The sequence below is a fragment of the Impatiens glandulifera genome, chromosome 7, assembly GCF_907164915.1.
Source record: "Impatiens glandulifera chromosome 7, dImpGla2.1, whole genome shotgun sequence".
Taxonomy (NCBI): Eukaryota; Viridiplantae; Streptophyta; class Magnoliopsida; order Ericales; family Balsaminaceae; genus Impatiens; species Impatiens glandulifera.
In genome coordinates this window covers 46,246,845-46,273,751 of record NC_061868.1, presented here as the reverse complement: position 1 = coordinate 46,273,751, position 26,907 = coordinate 46,246,845, and the positions used below count along the sequence as shown (strand labels likewise).

The 26,907-nt window shown below is 27.7% G+C and overlaps 2 protein-coding genes across 5 annotated transcripts; both read left to right on the top strand.

The window, feature by feature from the left end:
* Positions 1 to 8,514: 8,514 nt before the first annotated feature.
* LOC124910059 (glutamyl-tRNA reductase 1, chloroplastic-like) lies at positions 8,515 to 14,415 on the top strand. The gene is made up of 6 exons (XM_047450683.1): positions 8,515 to 8,814; positions 8,902 to 9,143; positions 9,219 to 10,297; positions 10,420 to 10,477; positions 13,624 to 13,756; positions 13,925 to 14,415. The coding sequence occupies exons 1-6, from the start codon at positions 8,520 to 8,522 to the stop codon at positions 14,413 to 14,415; spliced, it is 2,298 nt and encodes a 765-aa protein (XP_047306639.1). The 5' UTR covers positions 8,515 to 8,519.
* LOC124910799 lies at positions 14,413 to 26,737 on the top strand. 4 transcript variants are annotated; one of them, XM_047451479.1, is made up of 8 exons: positions 14,413 to 14,528; positions 14,612 to 14,713; positions 25,210 to 25,253; positions 25,413 to 25,485; positions 25,588 to 25,680; positions 25,784 to 25,882; positions 25,987 to 26,085; positions 26,183 to 26,737. In XM_047451479.1, exons 1-8 carry the CDS (start codon positions 14,474 to 14,476, stop codon positions 26,569 to 26,571), a joined length of 954 nt encoding a protein of 317 aa, XP_047307435.1. In that variant the 5' UTR covers positions 14,413 to 14,473; the 3' UTR covers positions 26,572 to 26,737. The 4 variants fall into 4 exon arrangements, with proteins under 4 accessions (XP_047307435.1, XP_047307436.1, XP_047307434.1 ...); XM_047451480.1 differs by having other exon boundaries at positions 25,582 to 25,680; positions 25,993 to 26,085; XM_047451478.1 differs by having other exon boundaries at positions 25,582 to 25,680.
* The last annotated feature ends 170 nt before the right edge of the window (positions 26,738 to 26,907 follow it).

Here is a 26,907-nt window from a genome sequence, read left to right as displayed (position 1 = left end):
TGTTATTTTTTTTGGCTAATCAAATTACGCCACATCATTCTCTCCCTCAATCCCTCCCTCAAATTTTGAGTGGGTTTAGATCGTACTTGCCTACGTAACTTTATTGTTATTTTGGTGGGGAAATGAAAGTAGTTGATCATGAAGGGATAGCACTAAGAAGGGAGAATGTAGAGATTATGAGGGTTACTGTTTAGTGAGAACCGACTACCATTTTGGAATGTCTGGAAATTAATTAAAGAAGTCGAAATTAAAATCAAGCAGAGCTTTCATAGGCCCACTTTGTGTGATCTCACTCAAACATACACTATTTCTTTATGCCCCTTCCAAAAGTCAATCTTACAGATAATATTGATAACATTTTTTTTATTTAATGTATATATTATTTGAAAGAGAATGATGGGTTAATTCATTATTATTATGTCGGAAAATTATTAGTTCATTTTAAGATTTTTTAAGATTTACTAGTTTAATAATCTATTAAGTTAGGGTAACGTGTTTGTATTTTTTTTTTTATTTTTTTTTTATCTTTGTGTCATAGATTTTTATCATTTTTAATATAATTAAGTATTCATTTTCTGACCACTTAATTGGGTTCCAACCTTAAACAACAGTTAAAATTTCTTGATTGTATAAATTAAATTGGAAAGATAATTTTAGGTATTTAATTTTAAAAAAATGCTAGATTTTTGGGTTGGGAGAGATGAGTCAAAATTCACCACTGATGGAATATAATGGGTCTGCTGGCCGGCTAACAGATAATGATATTAATGAACAGCCACACCAAACCACACGACCAGTCAACAATATGAGTAGTCGAAATCAGATATTGTTTCCGATTAATAAAAGAAACTACCATAAAATATCATTTTATCATTTCTCTTTTTGGCAATAAATCTTTCTATCACATCCATCTTTTAAAATACCACTATTATATATAAACTCTTATTTTTCATAGATCAGAATATACATGTTAAGCAAAAAGCTAGCTCAAATGGGTACATAAAAAAAACGAATTATGATGTTAGTTTTCAAATAATCTATTTTTTTTATGATTTTATTTATTCAGAATTTTTAAAGTTTTTGATGAAAAATAAGAAAAATGGCATTACAGAACCCATTAAGTTATATAAATAATCTTGTTAGAGATTATAAAATTTTGAATTATGATATTACTATTTAATAAAATAAATAAATAAAAGGTATTTATTTGATAATTTTATTGATGTAATTAATGAGTAAGTAGATAAAAATAAGGTGAATTATTTGAAATAAAACCGAATAATACATTAACCATGGGTTTTCTAAAAAAAAAGTCTTTTGAATCTAATGTTTTGTATAAAGTTTCAATTTACCAATTCTTTGAGACATAAATTTGTGTGAGCATGTCATATGATAAAGGTTTGTTTGTTTATGAGATATGCATGGTCTAGGATTTTATTTCTTAGGCCCATAAGATTTTGGATATCCCCTATCTTTGGACTTGAAACCTTGTTCGGGTTAATTTCTTGGGCCTCACATTCTCCTATGTACATATTAACATTTGAAGTGCTAAAAATATGTCAATTACAAACTAAGTTATATTTGAATTTTAGACAAGTAACCACAACTATAAATATTATTGCCAATTACAAAAATTTAGAAAAACGCTATGAGAACAATACAAATATATAGATACATTCATTCTCAATCTTAATCTTAACAAGGCAGAAAAAGGATGGTCTGTAATGAAACTCGGTAAATTACCTTAAACATAGTACTGTTCAAATATGAACATAGTTTGTGAAAACCTAGATGTTTCAAATTCAAAAAAGTTGAATTTAGCCAACAAATTCACAATTTTGTAAGTTAACCAACTTTCAAACATTCACTACATTACTATTAAATATTAATTTGTCATTATTGTTTTAATTCCGTGATTTTTTAAAACTTTTGTTCAGGAGGATTGGATGTGACTCAGACTGATATAGTAGACCTATGTATTTGGATTATCATCTTTATTATTTTTCTGGTGAAATGTTTGGTGATAGATAATTAATTGAACAATTGTAATTATCTAATGCATATTAATTATTTAAAATGTTAACTGTTACGACGCTTTCTGGGATTCGTTTCAGGAGGTCGGTGTAATTGACTAGAGAGTTAATCGTTTTCTCGAAGAACTACGGCATCGATAATGAATGAGTAACATATTTATATTCTTTTTTTATTTTCATGTTTTAAGAATTTTTCATTTTATTTTCTAATGTCATACTCTTTTTAGTCAAGTTTTTTCAAATGAGTAAAATATTTAATCCCAAAAATGTTTGATATGATGCCCTTTACATTTTAACCAATTTTAATGGTAGGATATCACTCAATGAAGATTGACTATTTTATACCTTTGATCTAACTTATTTGGGGATAAAAACTGTATAAAAAACAGTATGATACGATTAGAGAAAAAATTGATTTATTTCATGTATATATCTTTAATAAATAATAAACTTATAAAATATTTAAATAAGGGATAATTTAGTATTTTATTTAATTAATTGAATGATTTGATTGATGACAAGACGAGAGATTTGATGGTTGAGTTTTTAAATAAAATTCTCAAATAATCCATATAAACACCCAATATAATGTAAAATAACTCGCTTTTTTTTTACAGCAATACAAATAAATGAAAAAATATTAAGTAAAATAAGCTAAAATATGCATACGACTTGAGAGAGTCCAGTTTTGAAATAACATGTCATAGTAATCATTCCAACCATATTCACAAATATAGTTTAAATTAAATGTTAAAGTGCACACTAAATCATTCCATTAATGATAAATACTTTAATAATAAAGAAAAGGTTGGTGTGTTTACTTAATAAGGAAATGTCCCAGAGACAATTTGTAATGTTACTAATAAATAAACAAAAATACAATCTTAAGTTGACACTATCATATTATTTATATTTGTACAAAGAGTTCTTGCTCAAGTAGGACACTACACGACACAATTGTGGCCAATAGTGTTTAACAAGTCACAATATAACTAAGAACATATATTTTTTTGAAACTATACAGGGCACGACAATATGTTACAATATAACATTACTCGTACATAATTAGACACTAATCAAAACACGAAAATATTTTTTGTAATACATATTTTTTAATTTCTAAACTGAATAATTAATATTATTATATTAGTTTAAATTTAATACTTATTTTAATTAAATTAAATAATTAACTACGATTATACATCTTCTCTTTTTAATTTTGTGCTTGATTGACTGTTTTTAATAATAACAAATATGTGAATTTTATATATGAAAATTTTCACTTTCAAGATATCATATGTGTGTTAAAGATTGTTGTTGAATTATTTATTTATTCTTTAACATGTTTTTTTTAATATTATTCTTGTTACTTTGTTTATTCTCTCAATTCACGTGTATGTTCTACATCTTGTTTTATACTTAATCAGATAATCTTTTTATTTATTTAAGAGTAAGAATATATGTTTGAAAAAATATATATTTTTTTAAATTACTTTCATTTTTATTCGTTCTTAAATATTTTTTCATTAACCCAACAACGTTTTGCAAAACTGGCAAAAGTGGGATTTGAAAGTTTAATAATGAATGTTTGAAAATAGAAAAACATATTAATCAATAAAGAAATATATATATTGATTAAAACAAAAACCAATTGAGATATAAAGAAATGAGAAGTTAGGTTGAGCTAATAAACATACTGTATTATGATAAAATTTTGTAATTTTAGTATTTTTTTATAAAAAAAAAATAATGTTTAAATTTTTATTTTTTTAGTTAAAATATATATTTTTTGAATATTTATAAAACATATTAGAGACACCGGAGATTGAACCCATGACTAAAATGGTTAAAAGCTACGCACTCTAGCAGTTAAAGACGGCATGATTTTCCCTTTCGCATCACTAGAAAATTGTAATCATTGTACAATTTTAGTTTATTTAATCATTAGAAACTCTCAAAAACACGAATTTTTATAAATAATAAATGTAAAAGTTATTAGATAAAAATATAACATGAATTATATATCTATGTCAATTAATGTAATTATGTTTATTTTTCAAACATAACATAGACACAATCCATAATGTTCTTCAACTTATGTTTTTACAAAATGAACATAATTAAGTCAATGAGCACATATTAGATTAGACACGACATTATTGTGTTCGAAGCTGCACAACTCTAACTTTATTCAATTTTATTAATTAATTTATTTTGAGAGTGAAATTTATAAATTATTTATTTGTTAGTGTATTTTTAATTTTAATTGAAGAGATAATTAGTAACTTAAATTTTAATAAATATTAAAGTTTTAACCAAAACTAAATTTATAAAAATAACAAAGATATAATAACAGTACTTCAAATTAACTAGAGATGTATAAAGTTTTTTAATAAATAATATTACTTAAACTAGTTATATGTATAAAATTATATATATCTTAATTCAATATCAAATAAGAAATCTAAGAAGTGATAAAACTAAATAAAAAGGTCAGAAAGAGAAAAAAAACATATTTTAAAATGAAAACAGAAATTTGAGAACAATTATTTACAATTCCAGAAAAAGCCTTTTATCAAATTTGAAACTATAATATTAGAATCAATATTTGAATCTAATTAATTAATTTTATTTATTTATTTCTATAGGATTCATAAATGATTGGCTGATCAACCACGACTCATGTCAAGGAAGGCAAGACATCTGTAATTATTGGTTGATTAAAATATATGTTTATAAAATTTTGTTTTGAAATATAATTATGACATGATACATATAAACAGAAAATTAAATAAACATGCATGCAGAACAAACACGTGACAGTCTTGTTAGTCTAGGGTTTGATTTTAATCTGACATCTGGAGTTCCAAATGGTGCTCACTCATTTGCTCAATTAGCGGTGCATGCAATGCTTATTTTTTTAAATACTTTTGTATTATATTAATTTATTTTAATGTATTTCAAAAAAAAAATTATTGTTATTTAATTTTTCTACAGTTTTCAATTTATAAAGTCTGATTTAATTTGACATAAGATTTCTCTTTATATATATATAATTAATATTTAAAGAACTCTCATGTATAATATTTATATTTTAAAATTAATTTCAATATTTTTAAACATTAAAATGATAGCTATAGTATTAAAAAAACGAAAAAACTAGTTAAACACATTACGAGTATGTGAAGTAGCCTGATGAATTAAATTAATCTTGAATTTATATCCAGAAATTTTTCTTATTTTCTTCTTAACCACACCATTTTTTTAATTAATTTATCAGAGGTAAAAAAAAAGTCATTTAAATGTTTAGTGAAAACAATTTACCCTAATAATAAAAATTGGTAATGATGTAAATCTGTAAATATTTATATGGTTTATGGACCTTTCAAGTTTAATTAATTATAATTGATAAATAGTAAAATTTAGTGTAAAAGATCAATTTTCACACATAAACTTGTATTAATTAATCATCCTTATTTTTTCCTCATTACTCACGTAAACATACAAAAGTATCACAAGAACCAAACGGTTGTCTTTAAAATAAATTGCATAATTATGTTTTCAAAATGAGGAAAATGATTGAATCTTGAAAACTTTCAATCAAAAGGGAAGAATATGAAGAATTTCTAATTAGAGAAGAAAGAGATAAGCAAATTATTACAACATCATTAATTCACTAGATATAAAATTTTATTATTTTTAACATCATTAATCTCGATATAATCATTAAGTAAGTGCGTTTGAAATATTTTTTAATTGACCAATGACCTTTATTATCCTATTGAAATGATTGAATCAACAACTAAATTTGTATCAAATTTCTTAAATCAAATTATGTAATAATTTATTGGTTATATATTATTTTCATGTATAATAACAAAAGCTTACACTTGATCCATTGACTAGAGTTTTCACACAATTTGAAAACATTTTTGTTGATGAATTTGAATTGAGATCCTAATTTGAAGAGAAACTGGAATTAAGTTTTTTTTATATATAAATCACAAAGTTCAGAAATACCTATTTACTAAAGTTTTTGGGACTAAAACTAACATTTAAATAAGTATTGGAGTTGGTTTGTAAATTTTGTTCAAATGCATACTTTTTTATACGATGTGCTTAGCCTGAAATACATTTTACTTAATAAATAAATTAACATGTGTATAAGTATTGTATTAACTAACCATAAAATACTTTAATTACAAATAAAAAGATTATTGTGGTTTACTTAATAATAAATTTTGGAGAAACAAATTGTATTTGTTACTAATAAATAAACGAAACTACCATCTAATTTATATTATCATTATTTAGAATTGGACAAACGTTTATATATATGGTCAAGTAGGGCGCCACAACACGGCACAACTGTAACCAACAATGTCAATGTCGTTATTTGACTGTTTTTTTAAATTTATTATTATTAATATTTTTGAATGAGATGTCATTAATTCGTTTAAAAAAAATCAATATGTATTAATAATAATAAATTCAAAAGACAATCAATAAGATAAGGATCATATCATCCAATCATTGTAAAATCAATATAAGGACATCACTGGTGTTGCTTTTTTCTAGTTATAGAAATGATCTCACAAGCTTTCGTTTTCGCATATCTTTGAAAATGTAGTGGTAAACATCCTAGGTTTATTTAACCTTAATTTAGTGATTTCATGCGCATACAATAATTAATAAAAATAATTTATTATTAAATATTGTATAACATGGTTTATATGTCTGTGTCAAATAATATATTAATATTTATTTTTCAAAACAGGTTTAGACACGATACATAACATGCTAAACTTAAATCATTTTTTTTCGCAAAATAGAAATTAAGCACATATTAGATTAGACACAACATTTTTTTTCGTGCAGTAGATTTGTCCAACTATTATTTTATTCAATATTTTATTTATTTATTTTGAAAGTGAAATTTAAATATTATTTATTTATTACTGTATTTTTAATTATAATTAAAGAAATAATTAGTAATTCTTAAATTTTAATAAATATTAAAGTTTTAACTAAAGCTAAATTTATAAAAAATAACAATAGATCATATATAAAAAGAGTAGTTCAAATTAGTTAGAGATGTATAAAGTTTTTTAATCAACAATATTACTTAAACTAGTTTTATGTATAAACTTATCTTAATTTAATATAAAAAATTAAATATAAGAAGTGATATTCTCATTATAATTTTTTTTTAATAAGAATATATATTCATTCATATATAAATGATAATCGTTTAAAAATATAACTAAAAAAATAATATAAAAACACAAGTGTTCACTTTATCACTAAACATACTTGAAACACAACGAGATTAATCATTTTAGAACAAATAATGAAAACACAAACCAAAAAATGTTTATATATTAACGAACAAAAATATCATAAAATTTACCGTTAACGAGTTGAGATCATAAAAAAAAAACATAAATAAGTTTACCAACCACTTTCAACAATTTTTCAGAAGAAATCTTTCATATCGTTATGACAATAAACGTATCGGTATACTTAGTTAATTTAAAGTCTTACTATTCCTTTAGAGTCAAATAATGTACTAAAATTAATTGGAATAGGGACTACCGCCTCAATTAAATCAAGCTCACGATTTCTATCCAAACATTTCAACAACCGACAATTGAAGATAAAGAAGATTATTTACAAACTAAACAAAACGGCAAGAAACAAGACAAAAATATATTTAAAAATTAAAACAAAATATTTGAGAACAATTATTTACGATTTCAGAGAAGTCGTATCAAATTTGAAATTCTATTTAGAATACTATGGACTAAATCTAATTAATTATTTTATTACAAGATTCACTGAGTCTCATGTGAGAAAGACAAACAGTGTATACTTAGTTAAATGTTTTGTAAAAGAATAAAATTTAAAAGAGATGTATTATCAAAATTTTGTTACGAAATACAATAATGACCTTAATATATACATATAAAAAAAAACATTTTGAATATAAATCTAAAGTATAAAAAAAAAAAAAAGTTTGATCATGCATGAAAGGAACGTGGTTTGTAGTCAGATAAACCGATCAAACACGTGGCATTAGGGTTTTGATTTTAATCTGACACCCATTCGCTCAATTAGCGGTGACATGCATAATTTTTTTAAATACATTTTTATTATATTTTTGTTTCACTAATGTTTTAATGTCTTTCAAAACTTTTATTGTTATTATTTCTATAATTTTAATTAAAATAAATTGTTTCTATAACAAGAATAGTCTAATAAAACAGTTACTAAAGTTTAGGACTAAAATTAACATGTGTATAAGTATTAGAGTTGGTTTGTAAATTTTGTTCTTAATACATATTTTGTTATAAATGCATACAACTAAAATAAAATGGCACCCAAAGATTATATTTTGGATAAAATTGACCCCAAATATGAATAAAAGACACCATTTCCAACCGCCAGTAAGATCATATAGATGTTCTTACAATTCTGTTTCCAGCGATGGCGATGGCTGTTTCTGCTGCTGCACTTTCCGGCGTGAAATTCGATACACTTCTCGTAAGTAATGCTTCCATATCGACGATCTCCTCTTCCCAAATTCGTCTTTTCTTTAAGCCGATTCGAGCTGCTAGGATCTTCAATAGAAAGATTGGTTCGACAATACGATGTGAAGTATCTTCCAATGTAGCTATTCAAGATGGAGATAAATCTGATTCGGATTCGGAGAGACTCTCTAGTTCTCCATCTTCTTCTTCTCTATCTGCTCTCGAACTTCTCAAGACATCCGAGGCAGAAAGTAAGCTCTCTTTAAATCCATTACTTGTAATCCTTGTTGTTGTTGCTCATGCATTCTTAAACTGAAGAAAGGATTCATGATTTACAGGATACACAAAAGAAAAGAGCAGCATCATTGTCATTGGGCTCAGTATTCACACATCACCAGTAGAAATGCGGGAAAAACTTGCAATTCCTGAGGAAGAATGGCCTCGAGCAATTGGAGAGCTTTGTAGCTTAAACCACATTGAAGAAGCTGCAGTTCTTAGCACTTGTAACAGGATGGAAATATATGTCATGGCTTTGTCCCAACATCGGGGTGTTAAAGAAGTCACGGAATGGATGTCAAATGTAAAATCTTTATCACCCTTTCAGATCCAGACCTTTTCTTTCTATCTGCTTAAGTTTTATCTGTGTTTTTGGTAGACGAGCGGCGTTCCAGTTTCAGAAATCTGCCAGCATCGGTTTCTTTTATATAACAGAGACGCCACTCATCATATTTTTGAAGTATCCGCCGGTTTAGACTCGTTGGTCCTTGGAGAAGGTCAAATCCTTGCGCAGGTCAAGCAAGTTGTTAAGATCGGGCAAGGAATTGTGGGTTTCGGTAGAAACATCAGCAGGCTATTCAAGCACGCGATAACAGTCGGTAAGCGTGTTAGAACTGAAACAAACATAGCCTCAGGTGCGGTCTCCGTTAGCTCAGCCGCTGTCGAGCTAGCCCTGATGAAACTCCCGGAATCCTCTCACACCACCGCTAGAATGTTAGTAATCGGCGCTGGAAAAATGGGTAAGCTCGTAATCAAACACCTCGCAGCCAAAGGCTGCACCAAAATAACAGTGGTTAACCGATCCGAGAACAGAGTATCCGCCATCCGCGACGAATTGAGCGGAATAGTAGACATATTGTACGAACCTCTCTCGAATATAATGTCCTGCGCGGCGGAAGCCGATGTTATCTTCACCAGCACGGCCTCTGAAAAGCCTCTGTTCTTGAAAGAAGACGTGTCCGAATTCCCTCCTCCGGTTGGTGGGTACAGGCTGTTCATCGACATATCGGTTCCTAGAAACGTGGGTTCTTGCGTTGGGGATGTTGAGGGGACGAGGGTTTATAATGTGGATGATTTGAAGGAAGTGGTGGCTGCTAATAAAGAAGATAGGGTTCGGAAAGCCATGGAAGCTGGAACGATTATTGAGGAGGAAACTAAAGAGTTTGAGGCGTGGAGAGATTCGTTGGAGGTGGTGCCGACGATAAAGAACCTGAGGGCTTATGGGGAGAGGATAAGAACGGTTGAGTTTGAAAAATGTGTTAGTAAAATGGGGGGTGAGGAATTGGGGATGAAGACGAGAAGGGCGGTTGATGATTTGAGCAGGGGAATAGTGAACAAGCTTCTTCATGGTCCAATGCAACATCTTAGGTGCGATGGGAGTGATAGCGAAACGCTTAGCGAAACCCTAGAGAATATGCACGCGTTGAATCGAATGTTTAGTCTCGATACCGAGATTCAGTCAATAGATGATCAAACACAAATCTAATAAGGTACGTTTAGTTGTTCTGAATCAATTTTATTTGTGTTTATGACTGTTGTTGTTTGTTTAATTGTATAGTTTTATTTGTTGATTTGAGCAGGGGAATAGTGAAGAAGCTTCTTCATGGTCCAATGCAACATGGTGCGATGGGAGCGATAGTAAAACGCTAGAGAATATGCACGCGTTGAATAGAATGTTTATTCTCGAGACCGAGATTCAGTCAATAGATGATCAAACACAAATCTAATAAGGTATGTTTAGATGTTCTGAATCAATTTTATTTGTGTTTATGACTGTTGTTGTTGTTTGTTTAATTGTATAAATTAAATTATATGGAGCTTTTGGATTTGGGTAAGCTTTATTCATGCGTTAATATAACCTATAGTCTTGTTTGGGATTTCTAGTGTTATATGCAATGTTAAATTTTATAATTTACTCATTATTAACCCCCATTGTCAATGATTCGTGTTAGAAAAATCTTAGTTATAACAAAGGCTGATATACATCACACAATTTCTTTCTATTTCAATTATAATTAGATTGTAAGTGTATATTAGCTAGAATAGTTGAATTCTGAAATCAACATTTTTTTATTAATGATTGTGCTTCATATAAGAAGTTGGAAAGACTAGTACTATGATTTGAATTTTAAGAAAAGGTTATTATATTTTTGAAACAAAACAAAAACTTCATCTATATAGAAAAAAAAATATTTCAATTGATTTTTGATAATTTTTCAAATAAAACTACTATATGATTATATCTATAAGTAAATAAATAGTATAATATTTAATGAGATTAAATCAATATATACCAAGAAAAATTCTCTCCGAAACAAAATTCTTAAAAAAAAAAAAAAAAAAAAAAAAAAAAAAAAAAAAAAAAAAAAAAAGTGTCCTTAAAATTTGAGGGGCTCCTTTATTTACCCTACTCAAATTTGAATGCATATTGCTACGTGTTTCTATGATCCCACTAGTTTTAACGTTTTTATCTTTAAAATACATCTTTATCGTGCAATTTGAAATTGATTGAATCCTATATTTACCTTTCTCATTTACTTCGGCAATAGGAAACAAGTTATTTTTATGATATGTTCCACTTGTGCACTGTTTTTTAAAAAATGTTTATTTGTGTTATTCAGGCTAGCTAGGTTAAAACACTCATTGACTTACATTGCTCTTTATCCCGCAAAAGATGAAATGGATGAGTAAAAGTTATTTTTATGATATGTTCGACTAGTGCACTGTTTTTAAAAAATGTTTATTTGTGTTATTCAGGCTAGCTATGTTAAAAACTCATTGACTTACATTGCTCTGCATCCCGCAAAAGATGAAATGGATGAGTAATGAAAATAGTTCTCTAGCATAGACTTTTCTTTTTTAATGGGCACGTACATGTTTTAGGTTGGCACACACGCGAATGTAATAACATAATTGACTTCGAGAGTTGACACAAAGTTTACTTCTTAAAGAAACTATGACAGAAAAAAGAGAATTCGTGTTAAAGATTCGGTACTTGGTCACGTGTGTGAATGGGTCGTAGCACTATATCTTATACGTCTGTCTTGAACGGACAGTCTCTACTCCTAAACAGTTCGTCGTTTAAAAGTTTGAAGAATTGTTACAATTACGTTATGAGTTTATAACTCTTTTGATTTTTTGAATATCCTAACATGTGTATAATAAAAGGTTGACCATGTTCATTTCCAAAACTAGATTTTAAAATTTCGATGGACTTAGTTGGAAGAAGAGAACAAATTATTCCGGTCAAGAATGACGGCGCAAACCAATGAATGGTCTTTCGCGATTTGCTGAATAAGTTGATTGTTTGCATATATAGATAGAAAAATAAAAATTTTAGAGTTCAAGAAATTTCGTTCGAATTTTTAAAACAAACCATTTTTAAAAAGTATCTAAAAAATTCTGAAATTTTGTACAACAAACAAGAATATTTTAGAAACATACTGAAATCGAGTTTTGAATGTTCGGAGTCGTAGAACTACAGTGACATCTAAAAATATGGGTTTTTCCAACTACAGTGACATTTAAAAAATATGGGTTTTTCCAGACGTGCTCCAAAAATTCCAAAATATTTTATGAGCATTAAGAATAATTTCCGAATGCTATATAGTTTTAATTTCATAATTTAGAGTTTTAGAACTTAAGATATAGTCTCCTAAATTATTAACAAATTATTCTTCTATTCAAATAACAACTCATTCTAATTTAAACAAAATCAAAAACATTAATACATTATTGTTATTTTTTTTTATTTTTCAATTATTTTTAAAACTATTTTCTTATTATTTAGTTTTCAGTTATATAAATAATTAATATATATATATATATATAATTAAAATATTTAAATCTAATTTAAAAAATATAATAATTTATAATTTAGAAAAATTAATAAATAAAAAATATTATAATAATATATGTGAAATTTATAATTAAAAAAAAAGTTTATGATTTATATAAATTTTTAATTTTAAAAAAAAATTATCTATTATATTTTATTTGTAAGATTATCAGAGAATTTGGGAATCACTCATTTGTTGGAAAAAAAAGTGTAAATAAAATTTTATTTTTTTAATAAATTAATTTGTTTTAAGTTATTTTTTCCCCCAAATTCTCTATCTCAATAATTTCTTTTTTTTATTATAATTATTGATCAATTCATAATTTAATTAAATATATATTTTTATATATTTTATAATGTGTTAACTAATTTTTTTTATATATTTTATAATATTTTAATTTAAAAAATAAATAAATAAATATATAAATAATAAGGTCACGAAATTTGAAAGAATAATAATGTGGTGACTATAATCTGATTGTTTGAAAAAAAAAATTACATATAATTATTTTTTTTTGCACGATATGTCATTTTCTCCACTAAATTTTCTTCCCATAAATTAACATAATATAAATATTATTAATTAAAAAAATAAAACTAAAATATTGTTTGCGGACTAAGTCAGAAAATAAGTAGGAAAACAAAATATGGAAAAATATTTGAATAATTCAAATTCAATTCAAATTTATTTCAATTCGGACTAAATTTCAATTTTAATTTCAACTTAAACACAGCTAATTCAAATTAGTATTTCGGATTCGGCCTTAATGATAAGTACCCTTAGCCTCCTTTTCACAAACAAAAAAAAGTGTCTCTGTCTTTTATTTCTCTATTGTCTCCAAATTTTGTCACATTGGACCAAATCTAACTAAGAAAAGATGTACAAAAACAAGATTATTCAACTACCTTTACCTCCACTATAACTGTCAATGGCTTATCTTTTCAGGCACCTGAAAAGTATCCATCTAAGAAAGAAGCTCAAAATAAGGCAGCTAAACTTGCTTATGATCAACTCACCAGTTCGGACCAGACCATCAATCCGATTCCTGATCAAGTCCTTCCCGTATGTTTGCCCTCAGGTAAATTATTTGAAAATAAAGATTTCCTCCTATACTTATTGATTCTAGTTTCAGTCCAATACTATGCTTATTTGTAAAGTTGTATAAATTTTGAGTTTCACTAATCTATTTTGGGTTTTGGGTAAAAAAACAGATCAGTATACTGATAATCTCAATATTGTTTTACAGATGCACGACATATGTACAAACTACTTTTGCAAGGTTATGCACAAAAGAGAAAAATGGGGTTTCCTGAGTATTCATCTGATTGTGAAAGTCCATATCTTTCCAAACCCTACAAAGCCAAAGTCACATTTGGAGGGGAAGTTTATGAAAGTCCAAAGATGTATCGGTCAGTTAAAGAGGCTGAAATTGCTGCTGCGGCAGTTGCTTGTGAATTGTTATTACAAAATGACATTCACGAAGAAGAACTTATCGTATACAAACCACTTCTACAAGAGATGTGCACGAAGAAAGGTTTAACCTTGAAATTTGTGACAACAACAATGGACAGGAATAACTTTATTTCCAGTGTTGAAATCGACGGGAGGATTTTTCATGGGCAAACAATTGCAACTAAAAAGAAGGCAGAGATGAAAGCTGCCAAGGTTGCATATACTACTATGAATCAAGAATGTAAGAACATTGTGATTATCAGTTTTGTCAATTTGAATTGCTAAATTCATCAAGCTAATAGTGTTTTGTTGTGAGATTACAGACGAATCAGCTATTAATCAAATGACTGTATCTGGGTCTACTCTTCACCAATTACTGAAAAACTCTTCAAACTCAGGTATTGGTATTTCTCTTAAAATCATAAATTGCAATTCTAAAGTGCAGATGATGGATTTAAAACTTAAAAATCTATGTATACAGGTAACTTGGCTAACCAACGGACTGAATTGGGATCTCAACAAACCACTACCACAATGGCGGTGGAAAGTCAGGAATTGATTGTGACTCCATCTTGCGATTTCAGTATTTTCCTTTCCTATCTCTCTATTTTGGAAACCATATCTCTATTTAGAACTGCAATATGTTCTCAAGATTTATCCTTAGCTCTTTTACATTTCACTTTAATTTGAATGGTTTGATTGTTGATGGGATATAGAGTTAAATCCAATTAGCCCTTCATCAAACAATGCCTTAAAGTCTTTAGATGATACATAAAACAATCTGGATATGGATATTAGTTAACAAAAAATTATTGTCTTTTCTCAGACAATTCTGGATATTCTTTGAAGGGTGTTCTAAATGACTCCACGGAATTTAATACAAATGTTCCCATGGGTGAATTGAAAGATCCAGAAATGAATTTGTTTGATGATATGTCCTCTAGTCAAGACGAGTCAATGCAAATCATTGAAGAAGTACCATTGGAAGAAAGTCATATTCCTTCTCCTCCTATTCATCGATCATCCCCCATCAGGACAACTGCATATATTATTGACAACGTTGCTGATCTACCTCTTCACTCTGAAGATATTTCAGAGCGTATTCATCAGGTATTTGTCGACATTCTAAATGAACAAGATCAGTCTAAGGATGCATCAAAAACTCCCTCTTCCCCTCTTAAAGATAAAGAACCAGAGCGTTCTTTACAAGTAAATGTGCATGTGAGCCCCATTTGCACTGCTCCAGCTTGTTTCCAAGCCGTATCTTCGACTGCTCAGTCTTCTGAAGAAGCTTCTCCTGAAGAAGCAAACTTTTGTAATTCAATCATGGATGCGTTGAGTTCTATGCACCAGAATATAATGGACATATCGTCCAGATTGAGTCATCTTGAAAATGGGTCTACTTCAAGTAAAGAAAATGTCTCTTCCATTCTTGTCACCCAAAAAGAAATTGAGAAAATTCTGAAGCGAAATACATATGAAGTCAACATTCTTAATACTCAGTACAAGAAGTTTGAAAAGAATTTCTTTAAACGACAATCGGATCATCATGCTGAAACTAAGAATTTCAACCTGGAGCTTCACCAAGATATAATATCTGCAATGGAACTTATTTGGGCACAAATGATGGAGATGTCAAACTCGTTAATCAGAGCAGAGACTGAGCGAATTGAGCAGTCTGACACAATTGCAAGACAATTTCAAGTTGTAGAAGAGGCTGAAGCTGTTGCTGAGAAAGAAAAAGTTCTTGTTGCTTCCGACCCTGATAATGTTAAAAAGGGGGAAGGAAGCAAAAGAGGGGGGTCAACGTCTGCTAGAGGAACTCGATCGAAATCAAAGCGAAAAACTGATGGAGGTGGCGAAGACGGTTGTGCATCAGCAAAAAGAGGTCCAGGTCGTGGAGGCGACATAGGTGGTTGCAGTGGAGGCCGAGCGATCACTCGATTCCATAACATCCTAACTGGTGAATCAATGCTTGAAAGCGACGTAGATACAATAGTGAAAATGGAAGGACCCTAAATCTTTCTCTCTGTTTCTCGTATTTTAAACTTATGCTTGAATGCTTTGGAGAACTACTTTGATTTCAATTTTATTTGATGGGTGTTTATTTTGCTTTATTAAGGTTGCATAGTTTTAACTATGGGTGTTCAATATTTGGTTTGAACCGAATATTCGAACGAATTCGAATAAACCGAATTTGAATTATATTTTCGGTTTTCGAATCGAATTTTAAACCAATTCGAATTCAAATACGGTTTTCGGTTTTATTTTCGAGTTTAGGTTTCAACTCGAAAACCAAACCGAAAACCGAATTCATTTTTATTATATATTATATAACTTATTACATATTATATATTAAATTATCATGGGCCACCTACTAGATCCCTAAATTAAATCCATAATTCCTCATTCATTTTTCTCTTTCTCTAGTTGTTCACACCTCTCAATCGTCATATATTGTTGTTGTCGACATTGTTTTACTTTCGTCGTTCAATTGTCGAATATATATTGGCGTTAGTCACTAAGCTAAGTTTGCGTGATTTATATTTTTTTATAATTTAAGTAGATAATATCTCTTTAACAATTTATTTATTTTGTTAACTCCTTTAAAAGAAAATTATAAGTATGTGATGTTCTTTATTTGGTCTAAACCGAATATCCGACCGAATTCGAATTCACCGAATTCGAATAAACCGAATTCGAATAAACCGAATTCGAATTCATCGAATTCGAATAAACCGAATTCGAATTCACCGAATTCGAATAAACTGAATTCGAATTTATTCAAATCGATTCGGTTTTCAAATTTTCTTAAAAAAATAAAAATTCGAAGAACCCAAACTGAAAACTCGAATAACCCGAAAACCGAACCGATGTACATCCCTAGTTTTAACATCATCAAAAAGGGAAATTGTTGGGAAAAATTAAAAACAAAGTAAAGAAAATAGTTAATTAAGTGAGAAATAATCAACTTAGAAATAAACAAAAACTATAAACATTAAACAACTAAATTTTGATGATATTTAAAAAGAATAAAGCTAGATATTTAAATAGAATAAAGCTAAGTTGTCTATTTGTTTTTGTGCATGTGCATAAGACTATGCTAATTTAGACGTGGTCTAAGTAGACTAAGTTAGACGTAGTTAACGTGGTAGTCTAACTCCTTTAGACTTGGTCTAAAAGGAAACGTAGTTAGACGTGGTAGTCTAACTTTTTTAGACTTGGTCTAAAGGGAAACGTAGTTAGACGTGGTAGTCTAACTCCTTTAAACTTGGTCTAAAGGGAAACGTAGTTAGACGTGGTAGTTTAACTCCTTTAGACTCGGTCTAAAGAAAAATGTAGTTAGACGTGGTAGTCTAACTACTTTAGACTTGGTCTAAAGGGAAACGTAGTTAGACAATGACGCCTAACTCCTTTAGACTTAGTCTAAAGGAAACGTAGTTAGACGAGGACGTCTAACTTCTTTAGACTCGGTCTAACGGAGCACGTCTAATGACTTGTTTTATCAGCCGTCTGAAAAAAATATACGTTTAACCACGATCAACTAGTTGTCTGCTACTCTTGCTCCACTCACTTCTGTGCAGTTTGTCAAACCAGCTAATTGTATCAAATGAACGAACGCCACGTACACAAATATCATTCCAACTGCCTATTTAGTACAAAACAACTTCAGAGGATATTCGGTGCACTACCAGTTCAGTACGGTCATGATCCATTTGCTCAGAGTCTGCTATATTCTGGTACTATGGGCGATCTTCTAACGGACACTTGTCACGTGTCCACAAAGAAGATTCGACCGTTGGTGTCTCTCTACTACAAATAGATGCTCAAGGACAATGAACGAATCCATCAATCACTTTACCAGTTACAAAATTCACAAGTTACTCTTGCTCTTACTGATCTCTATTATCATTCAAGCTCAAGAGAGAAAATTAATTATTGTCTTGCTGTGAAAATATTGTAAGTTGAACAGAGGTTGTTCTGTTCAACAAAGAGTTAGCTAGCTCAGTAAATTGTATTTGATTTAAAGTATTTAGTGGATATCCTTCCGGTTGTGGAAGAAGGGGTGACGTAGGAGTTTTATCTCCGAACATCCATAAAACTCTCTGTGTTCTTTATTTTCTGACATTTACCTTCCATCAGTTCAAAGCTTCAAATCTGATGAACACTTTCGCACTTGAATTCGTTTTAAAAGTTTGAAAGATTTGTAAAGAATAGAAACAGATATTAATCTCTCACATGATTGTTATCGAATCGTTTATCATAAGTTGTTATCAATAGTCAGACCCTAGTCTCTATTGTTAGCACCAATCCTATCACAAATATTTGTCCAACTAATATTTTATAATAAATTATGTATAAATATTAAAAAATACAATAATATTTTTTTACTTTATTTTAAAGATATAGATTTAAATTTTATTATAGATTAATTTTATATTATAGAGCTAAGTTATTTAAATAATATAATATAATGTGTAATTTTAATATATTATTATATTAAATTTAAACCAGTCACAATGTCAGATTTTTTATATAAAATTTAAAATGCATATCTATTAAGTATGCATGTTTATTTTTAGTTCAAAATTTTCTCTCTTTTTCTTCTCTATATTATTGTTTTTCTTTATTTGTTTCACATTTTGACTCATTAATCATTTTTTATTATAGATGTGATGTTTGGGTAACAAGCATATTAGATATATTTTGTGATCTAGATCATTATTCAGGAAAAAAAAAAACTTAAGATTTTATTACTCTTGACAAAATTTACAAATCAATAGAGAAAACTCAATAAAGTAAAAAAATCAATAAAAATAATTTATATTAAATAAGTTGAGAACACTACTATGATCTGAAAGATTGTTATTACATTTTTTGAAAGAAAAAAAATACTTCAACTATTCATAAAAAAAAACTATTTCAATTGATTTTTGATAATTTTCAAATAAACCAACTATATATAAGTAATATAGTATTTAATGAGACAAAATCAACATTCACCAAAACAATTATAAAAAAAGGATTAGATAGTCATATTTTTTTTTCATCAATACTTTTTAACATTAAGTCTTCTTTTTATCATTTTATTTTATTTTGTAATGTTGGAAGTTATAATAATTTATCATTTATTTAATAAGGTTGGAAGTTAGAATGATTGTCATACCTACCATGTACACTTTAGTTTACAATCTTTTAATTTTAAATTTAACACGTGATATTTTGTTTTTCAAAATCACTTTTCATATTTGAAATATTTGAGTCAAAACTTAAAATTGAGAGTTTACTTTAAATTATTAACAAACTGTAAATTTTGTAAAATCTAGAATTTACATAAAATTGTAAGAGCTTAATTTAAAATAATAGTTATATATTATTATTATTTATATATATAATTTAGTATTTTATACTTAACCAGTTTTAAAAAATTTTATATTTTAATATAAAATTAATTAAAAAATCATAATAGATAAATAACACTATAAGAAAATTATAGTTATAAAATTAATTTATTTGAATAAATAATAAATTTATTTTTTTATTTTTAAATATAAATTTATTTTTTTAAACATAAAATCATATGAAATCGTAAAATCAAAATTATTTATAAAATAGTAAAATTTTATTATCATAAATTTAAAATCGTAAAAATTTATATATTTAAGAGTTTTTGTACTTAAAATCAGACTAGTTAAATTTATGTGTATGAAACCGTAAAATTATAAAATTTTAAGAGTTAACTCAAAATTTTAACCTTCTTAGTTGAGTCAAATCGAATTTTTTATTCTCATTTTTATAATTCAAATTCATTACAAAATCGTTAGATTTTCTTATTATAATTTTAATTATTATAAAATTTTCATATTATTTAGCACATAAATTTTCATTTAATTGATTTGATTTGTTTATTTATATTGCAATTTAATTTTCTATAGATAACTCCTTATCATAATCCAATTAATAATCCTTATTTTGTTTATGAGTGTTTATTGCTTATACACATAAATTATCTTGGGGAACCTTTTATTATATACTCGTTTTTTTACTATCTATCTTTTTGTCCACTACCTATATTCTAAGCAATGGATACTTGTATGTCTGATACTTGTGGGTACCTGAGTATCGGGTTCGGGTATTTTAAATCGGGGTCAGGGTCGGCGTCGGGTATAGAGAAGGTACCTGATCGGGTACGGAGTCAGGAATGGGGAGTGTGTGAAACAAAACCCGATACCCGACTATATTAATATTAATATTAATATTTTTTAATTTTTTTTTTGGTTAAATATTATTGTGACATTTCACATCCTCATCATTAACTACTTTATAATAATTACAAAATTTATTTTGCTTTTATCCACACTCCACTCCTACTCACACTTCACATTTACCCAAACTTCACAATTTTTCACACTTCTTTTTTATTATAAAAAACTTATTTATCTCTTTAATCACTCTTTTATTTTCATTTCTTATCTTCATTAATAAAAAAAAAATTCTCTCTATCACTTCTTTATCTTCATCTCTTAATATTTTTTAATATTTTCTTTCCATTTTCTTCTACAATTATAATAATAACAAAGTTATTATGTGTTATAGGTAAATACTTTTATTTTTTTTATATGTCAATGTTACTACTTCAATTTATCTATTCTTTAATTATTCTTCAATATTTTTTTTAAAAATTCTATAACATTTATATTTTAATCGGGTAATTGGATATTCGTCGAGGATTGGATACCCAACGAATTAGGAATGAGGAAGAAATATAGATACACGTCCCGTCAGGTTCGAGATCGGGGTCGGGTAGTAACATGAAAATTGGGTACGGAAATGGGTATTTCACTACCAGATGGGTACTTGCCGTCCCTAATTCTAACGGAGAGGTTCTCTAGCCCGACCTACGACAGATGCGCATCCGAGCCGCCCAACCTAGGTTTGGTCAGGCCCCATTTGATAAAATATTCTTTTCTGGTCTCTCTCATTCCTAGACCTTGTTCTCTTTGGGTTATTTTAAAACTCAAACAAAATTACTTTTTTAATCAATTAATTCTCAACCATCACATCACTCATTCCATTAATCAAAATACTAAAATACTCTCCATTTTAAATTATTATTTTTTATTTTATTTATATTTATTAATATATTTTAAGTTTTTTTATCAAAAAAAATAATTATTATTTCTTCAAAATCATTAATCATTATTAATTTTTTCTCCTTTAGAATTTAAAAAAAATTCCAATCCAAACAAAGTACAAAACAAAAATCTCATTCTTCAATCATTTATATATATATATATATATATATATATATATATATATATATATATATATATATATATATATATATATATATATATATATATATATATATATTAACACTGTAATAAAAAAATGGTTATCGGCTGAATTGAGGCGAAAAATAAGTAGGAAAACAAAATTTGAAAAATATTTAAATAATTATAATACAATTCAATTCAGTTTTTTTTTCAGTTTAACTCAATTTCAATTCTAAAGAAACATAGTTAATTATTCAAATTGGTATTTAGAATTAGTTAAATTTACTTTTAATTAAAAATATTTAATTATATAATAACAAATTATTTAAATTTAAACAAATTTAAATTTGAAATATTATTTCATTTATTATTAAAAAATATTTTAATAAATTATTAACCAATTCTTCTTCTTTTCAAATAACAACTGATCATAATTTAAACAAAATAAAAAACATTAATACATTATTATTAAATTTAAACTTATTTTATTTTCTCTTATTAGTTAATTTTTTAATTATTTTTAAAACTATTTTCTTCCAATTAAGTTTTCAGTTATATAAATAATATATATATATATAGAGAAATGATTAGGCGAGGGAATTTGGTGAGGGAATTTGGTGAGGGAATTTGGTGAGGGAATGATGTGGCATAATCTTATTCGCTGAAAAAATCAAATAATTTCTCTCTTTTCTCTTTTTTTTTTTTTTTCTACTTTTACATTTTCCAACCAATGAAGGTGATGCCACGTCATTCCCTCACTAAATTCCTTCACTCTATCACTCCTCATATATATATTATTAAAATATATACATATAATTTTTTAAAAATATATTAATTTAAAATTTAAAATTTTTAATAAGTAATAAAAATATTATAATAATATATGTGAAATTTATAATTAAAAAAAGTTTACCATTTATATAATTTTTTAATTTAAAAAAAATATCTCTCACCGTTATTTTATTAAGTGTTGACTGATTCTTAGTTTGATTCAAATTATTTTTAACTATTTTTTTATATTTTATAATATTTATATTTAAAAATATATATATAAGTTAACAATTTAATAAAAATAATTAATTAAAAAATAAAAATAAAAAATTAATTGTGGAGACTAAATTTAGGGGAAAATAAGTAGGAAACAAATTTTGAAAAATATTCTAATGTTCTAATTCAATTTAAATTTATTTGAATTTGAACACAAATTAGTATTTCAAATTAGCTAATTTTATTTTTTAAAATACTTAATTATATAATAACAAATCATTTAAATTTAAACAACTTTAAATTTTAAATATTATTTCATTTAATATTATAAAATATTTTAATAAAATATTAAATATTATTCGTCAAATAACAACTCATTATAATTTAAACAAAATCAAAAACATTAATACATTATTATTAAATTTAAATTTATTTTATTTTCTCTTATTTTATAATTTTTTAACTATTTTCTTATTATTTAGTTTTCAGTTATATAAATAATTTATATATATATATATATTTATAATTAAAATATATACATATAATTTAAAAAATATATTAATTTATAATTTAGAAAATTTAATAATTAGCAAAAATAATATCATAATAATATATGTGAAATTTATAATTTTAAAAAAAAATTATCATTTATATAATTTTTTAGTTTAAAAAAATTATTTATAATAGTTTTTTTAATGGGTGATAGAGAAAGAGTATTTGGGTAAGAGATAAAAAAAAAAGTTTGTAAATGAATATTTTTTTTTAGCAATTAGATTAAGTCCTATCATTCCATTTCCTAAATTCTCTACCCAATTATTTCTTTTTTATTATTATTATAATTGTTGACCAATTCATAATTTATTTCAAATGATTTGTTAACTATTTTTTTTAATATTTTATAATATTTTAATTTAAAAAATAAATATATAAATATATATATAAATGATACGGGAATGGAATTTCTAAGAGGAATGACATAATAATTGTAATTCAATTGGTTAAAAAAAATTATTTATAATTTTTTTATACCACGTCATTCTCTATCAAATTTTATCCCTAAACTAACACCATAATAATAATAATTAATTAAAAAAAATTGTTTAGGATAACAAAGTTTAAAAAATATTTGAATAATTCAAATTCAATTCAAATTTATTTCAATTCGAACTTAATTTCAATTTCAATTTCAATCACAAATTAATATTTCGGATTCGGGTTTTTTTAAGTTTCGGAGCCCTAATCATACATACCCTTAGCCTCCTTTTCAAAAACGAAAAAAGTGTGTCTCTGTCTCTATCTCTGTACTCTGTATTGTCTCCAAATTTTGTCACATTTCTTAGTCTAACCAAGAAAAGATGTACAAGAAAAAGATTATTCAACTATGCCACCGAAACTTATGGGTGGGACCTGCATATTCCACCGTCGAGGAGGAGAAACCTGATGAATGTTCTACATTTACCTCCACCATAACTGTCAATGGCTTATCTTTTCAGGCACCTGAAAAGTATCCATCTAAGAAAGAAGCTCAAAATGAGGCAGCTAAACTTGCTTATGATCAACTCACCACTTCGGACTCGGACCAGACCATCAATCCGATTCCTGAACAAGTACTTCCCGTATGTTTGCCCTCAGGTAAATTATTTGAAAATAAAGATTTTCTCTTATACTTGTTGATTCTAGTTTCAGTCCAATGCTATAATTTTGATTGAAATTATCAAAACAAAACAAAACCAATAATTGTTAGGTCACAATCCATTTTGGGTTTTGGGTAAAAAACAGATCAGTATATTGATAATCTCAATATTGTTTTACAGATGCACGACATATGTACAAACTACTTTTGCAAAGTTATGCACAAAAGAGAAAAATGGGGATTCCTGAGTATTCATCCGAATGTGAGAGTCCCTATCGTTCGAAACCCTACAAAGCCAAAGTCACATTTGGAGGGGAAGTTTATGAAAGTCCAAAGATGTATCGGTCAGTTAAAGAGGCTGAAATTGCTGCTGCAGCAGTTGCTTGTGAATTGTTATTACAAAATGACATTCACGAAGAAGAACTTATCGTATACAAACCACTTCTACAAGAAATGTGCTCGAAGAAAGGTTTAATCTTGAAACTTGTGACAACGACACTTGACAGGAATAAATTTATTTCCAGTGTTGAAATCGACGGGAGGATTTTTCATGGGCAAACGGCTGAAACTAAGAAGAAGGCAGATATGAAAGCAGCCAAGGTTGCATATACTACAATGAATCGTGAATGTAAGAACATTGTGATTATCAGTTTTGTCAATTTTAATTGCCAAATTCATCAAGCTAATCATGTTTTGTTGTGAGATTACAGATGAATCAGCTATTAATCAAATGACTGAATCTGGGTCTACTCTTCACCAATTACTGAAAAACTCTTCAAACTCCGGTATTGGTATTTCTCTTAAAATCATAAATTGCAATTCTAAAGTGCAGATGATGGATTTAAAACTTAAAAATCTATATATACAGGTAACTTGGCTAACCAACAGACTGAATTGGGATCTCAACAAACCACAACCAAAGTGGCGGTGGAAAGTCAGGAATTGATTGTGACTCCATCTTGCGATTTCAGTATTTTCCTTTCCTATCTCTCTGTTTTGGAAACCAGATCTCTATTTAGAACTGCAATATGTTCTCAAGATTTATCCTTGGTTGATGATTGATGATGATGGGATAAAGAGTTAAATCCAACTAGCCTTCATCAAACAATGCCTTAAAGTCTTTAGATGATACATTAAACAATCTGGATATTAGTTTAACGACAAATTATTGTATTTTCTCAGACAATTCTGGATATTCGTTGAAGGGTGTTCTAAATGACTCCACGGAATTTAATCCAAATGTTCCAATTGGTGAATTGAAAGATCCAGAAATGAATTTGGAGGGATCCACGGGTAATGATCATGATATATTCTTCTCTATTGTTTCTCTTAGGAAAATCATATCATATTCTAAGATTGTTATTGATAATGTTCATTCTTTATCAGATTCAGACATAGAAGCCAAAAAGTGTGACACTGAATTGAAGGATGTAGAAATGAATTTGGAGGGATCCACGGGTAACGATCATGATATATTCCCTTCTCTATTGTTTCTCTTAGGAAAACCATATCATATGCCAAGAATGTTATTGATGATGTTCATTCTTTATCAAGATTCAGACATTGAAACAGAAAAGTGTGACACTGAATTGAATGATGTAGAAATGAATACTGAATTGAAGGATGCAGAAATGAATTTGGAAGAATTCACAGGTAATGATCATGATTCATGATATATTCCATTCTCTATTGTTTCTCTTAGGAAAATCATATCATATTCCAAGAATGTTATTGATGATGTTCATTCTTTATCAAGATTCAAACATTGAAGCCAAAAAGTGTGACACTGAATTGAAGGATGTAGAAATGAGTACTGAATTGAAGGATGTAATAATGAATTTGGAGGAATTCACAGGTAATGATCATTATTCATGATATATTTCATTTTCTTATTGTTTCTCTTAGGAAAATCATATCATATTCCAAGAATGTTATTGATGATGTTCATTCTTTATCAAGATTCAGACATTGAAGCCAAAATGCGTGACACTGAATTGAAGGATGTAGAAATGAATACTGAATTGAAGGATGCAAAAATGAATTTGGAGGAATTCACAGGTAATGATCATATGATATATTTCATTCTCTATTGTTTCTCTTAGGAAAATCATATCATATTCCAAGAATGTTATTGATGATGTTCATTCATTATCAGATTCAGACATTGAAGCCATGAAGTGTGACATGTATTTCATCAATCAAGATATCCCACAAGTAACAGAACTGCCATCAAATGATGAAGTAACTGTTCCATCAAATGATGAAGCAACTGGTACAATCGCAAGGGCGTCTAATCCATCAAATGATGAAGTAACTGTTATCGTTCGAGATCCATTGCAAAAAAAAGTCTCACCTTCATATAAGCCCTGGATGAAGCCTTTTATGGAGCTAAAAGTAAGAGAGGGTGAGGTGGTTAATGTAGATCCAGCTTGTGACGAGATAGTCGTCTATCCACGCTGTCCAAACTTGACCCTTCCGAAAGATGGTAAGGTCTTGCTTGAAAATGACAAGTGGGTAATGGTCGAGGTTACGAAGAAGAAATAATCAGGCTTGACTGATTATACTTGTTAGTTGTTGTCTTATGATATTTTAAAATTATGCAGACTTAAATCACAGATTGGGTACCAGTTTATTTGCCAAAACTTCTCAAGAATTGCTTGATTTGAACTTATTCATGTATTTGAATATCTCAAGAATTGTTTGATTGAACTTATTCATATATTTGAATAGCATGGGAATGGGGCTAAAATAGATGATTGATGGGAAAGAAAGGTGTGGGTAGGGGGGGATGGGGACATAAGTGGTCAAATCGAGAATCAATCGCAATCGCAATCTCAGTTCAATAGGAGGAGCAGAATGAAAATCATAATAGGTTATGGA

What these genes read in the sequence shown, in the direction of transcription:
- LOC124910059 (XM_047450683.1), top strand. Translation starts at nt 8,520, where the DNA reads ATGGCGATGGCTGTTTCTGCTGCTGCACTTTCCGGCGTGAAATTCGAT. An exon ending in CAAGACATCCGAGGCAGAAA is followed by an intron (nt 8,815 to 8,901) that starts GTAAGCTCTCTT and finishes CATGATTTACAG; the next exon opens with GATACACAAAAGAAAAGAGC. An exon ending in ATGGTGCGATGGGAGCGATA is followed by an intron (nt 10,478 to 13,623) that starts GTAAAACGCTAG and finishes TTATCTTTTCAG; the next exon opens with GCACCTGAAAAGTATCCATC.
- LOC124910799 (XM_047451478.1), top strand. Translation starts at nt 14,474, where the DNA reads ATGACTGTATCTGGGTCTACTCTTCACCAATTACTGAAAAACTCTTCA. An exon ending in GAATTTGGAAGAATTCACAG is followed by an intron (nt 25,681 to 25,783) that starts GTAATGATCATG and finishes TTCTTTATCAAG; the next exon opens with ATTCAAACATTGAAGCCAAA. An exon ending in GAATTTGGAGGAATTCACAG is followed by an intron (nt 26,086 to 26,182) that starts GTAATGATCATA and finishes ATTCATTATCAG; the next exon opens with ATTCAGACATTGAAGCCATG.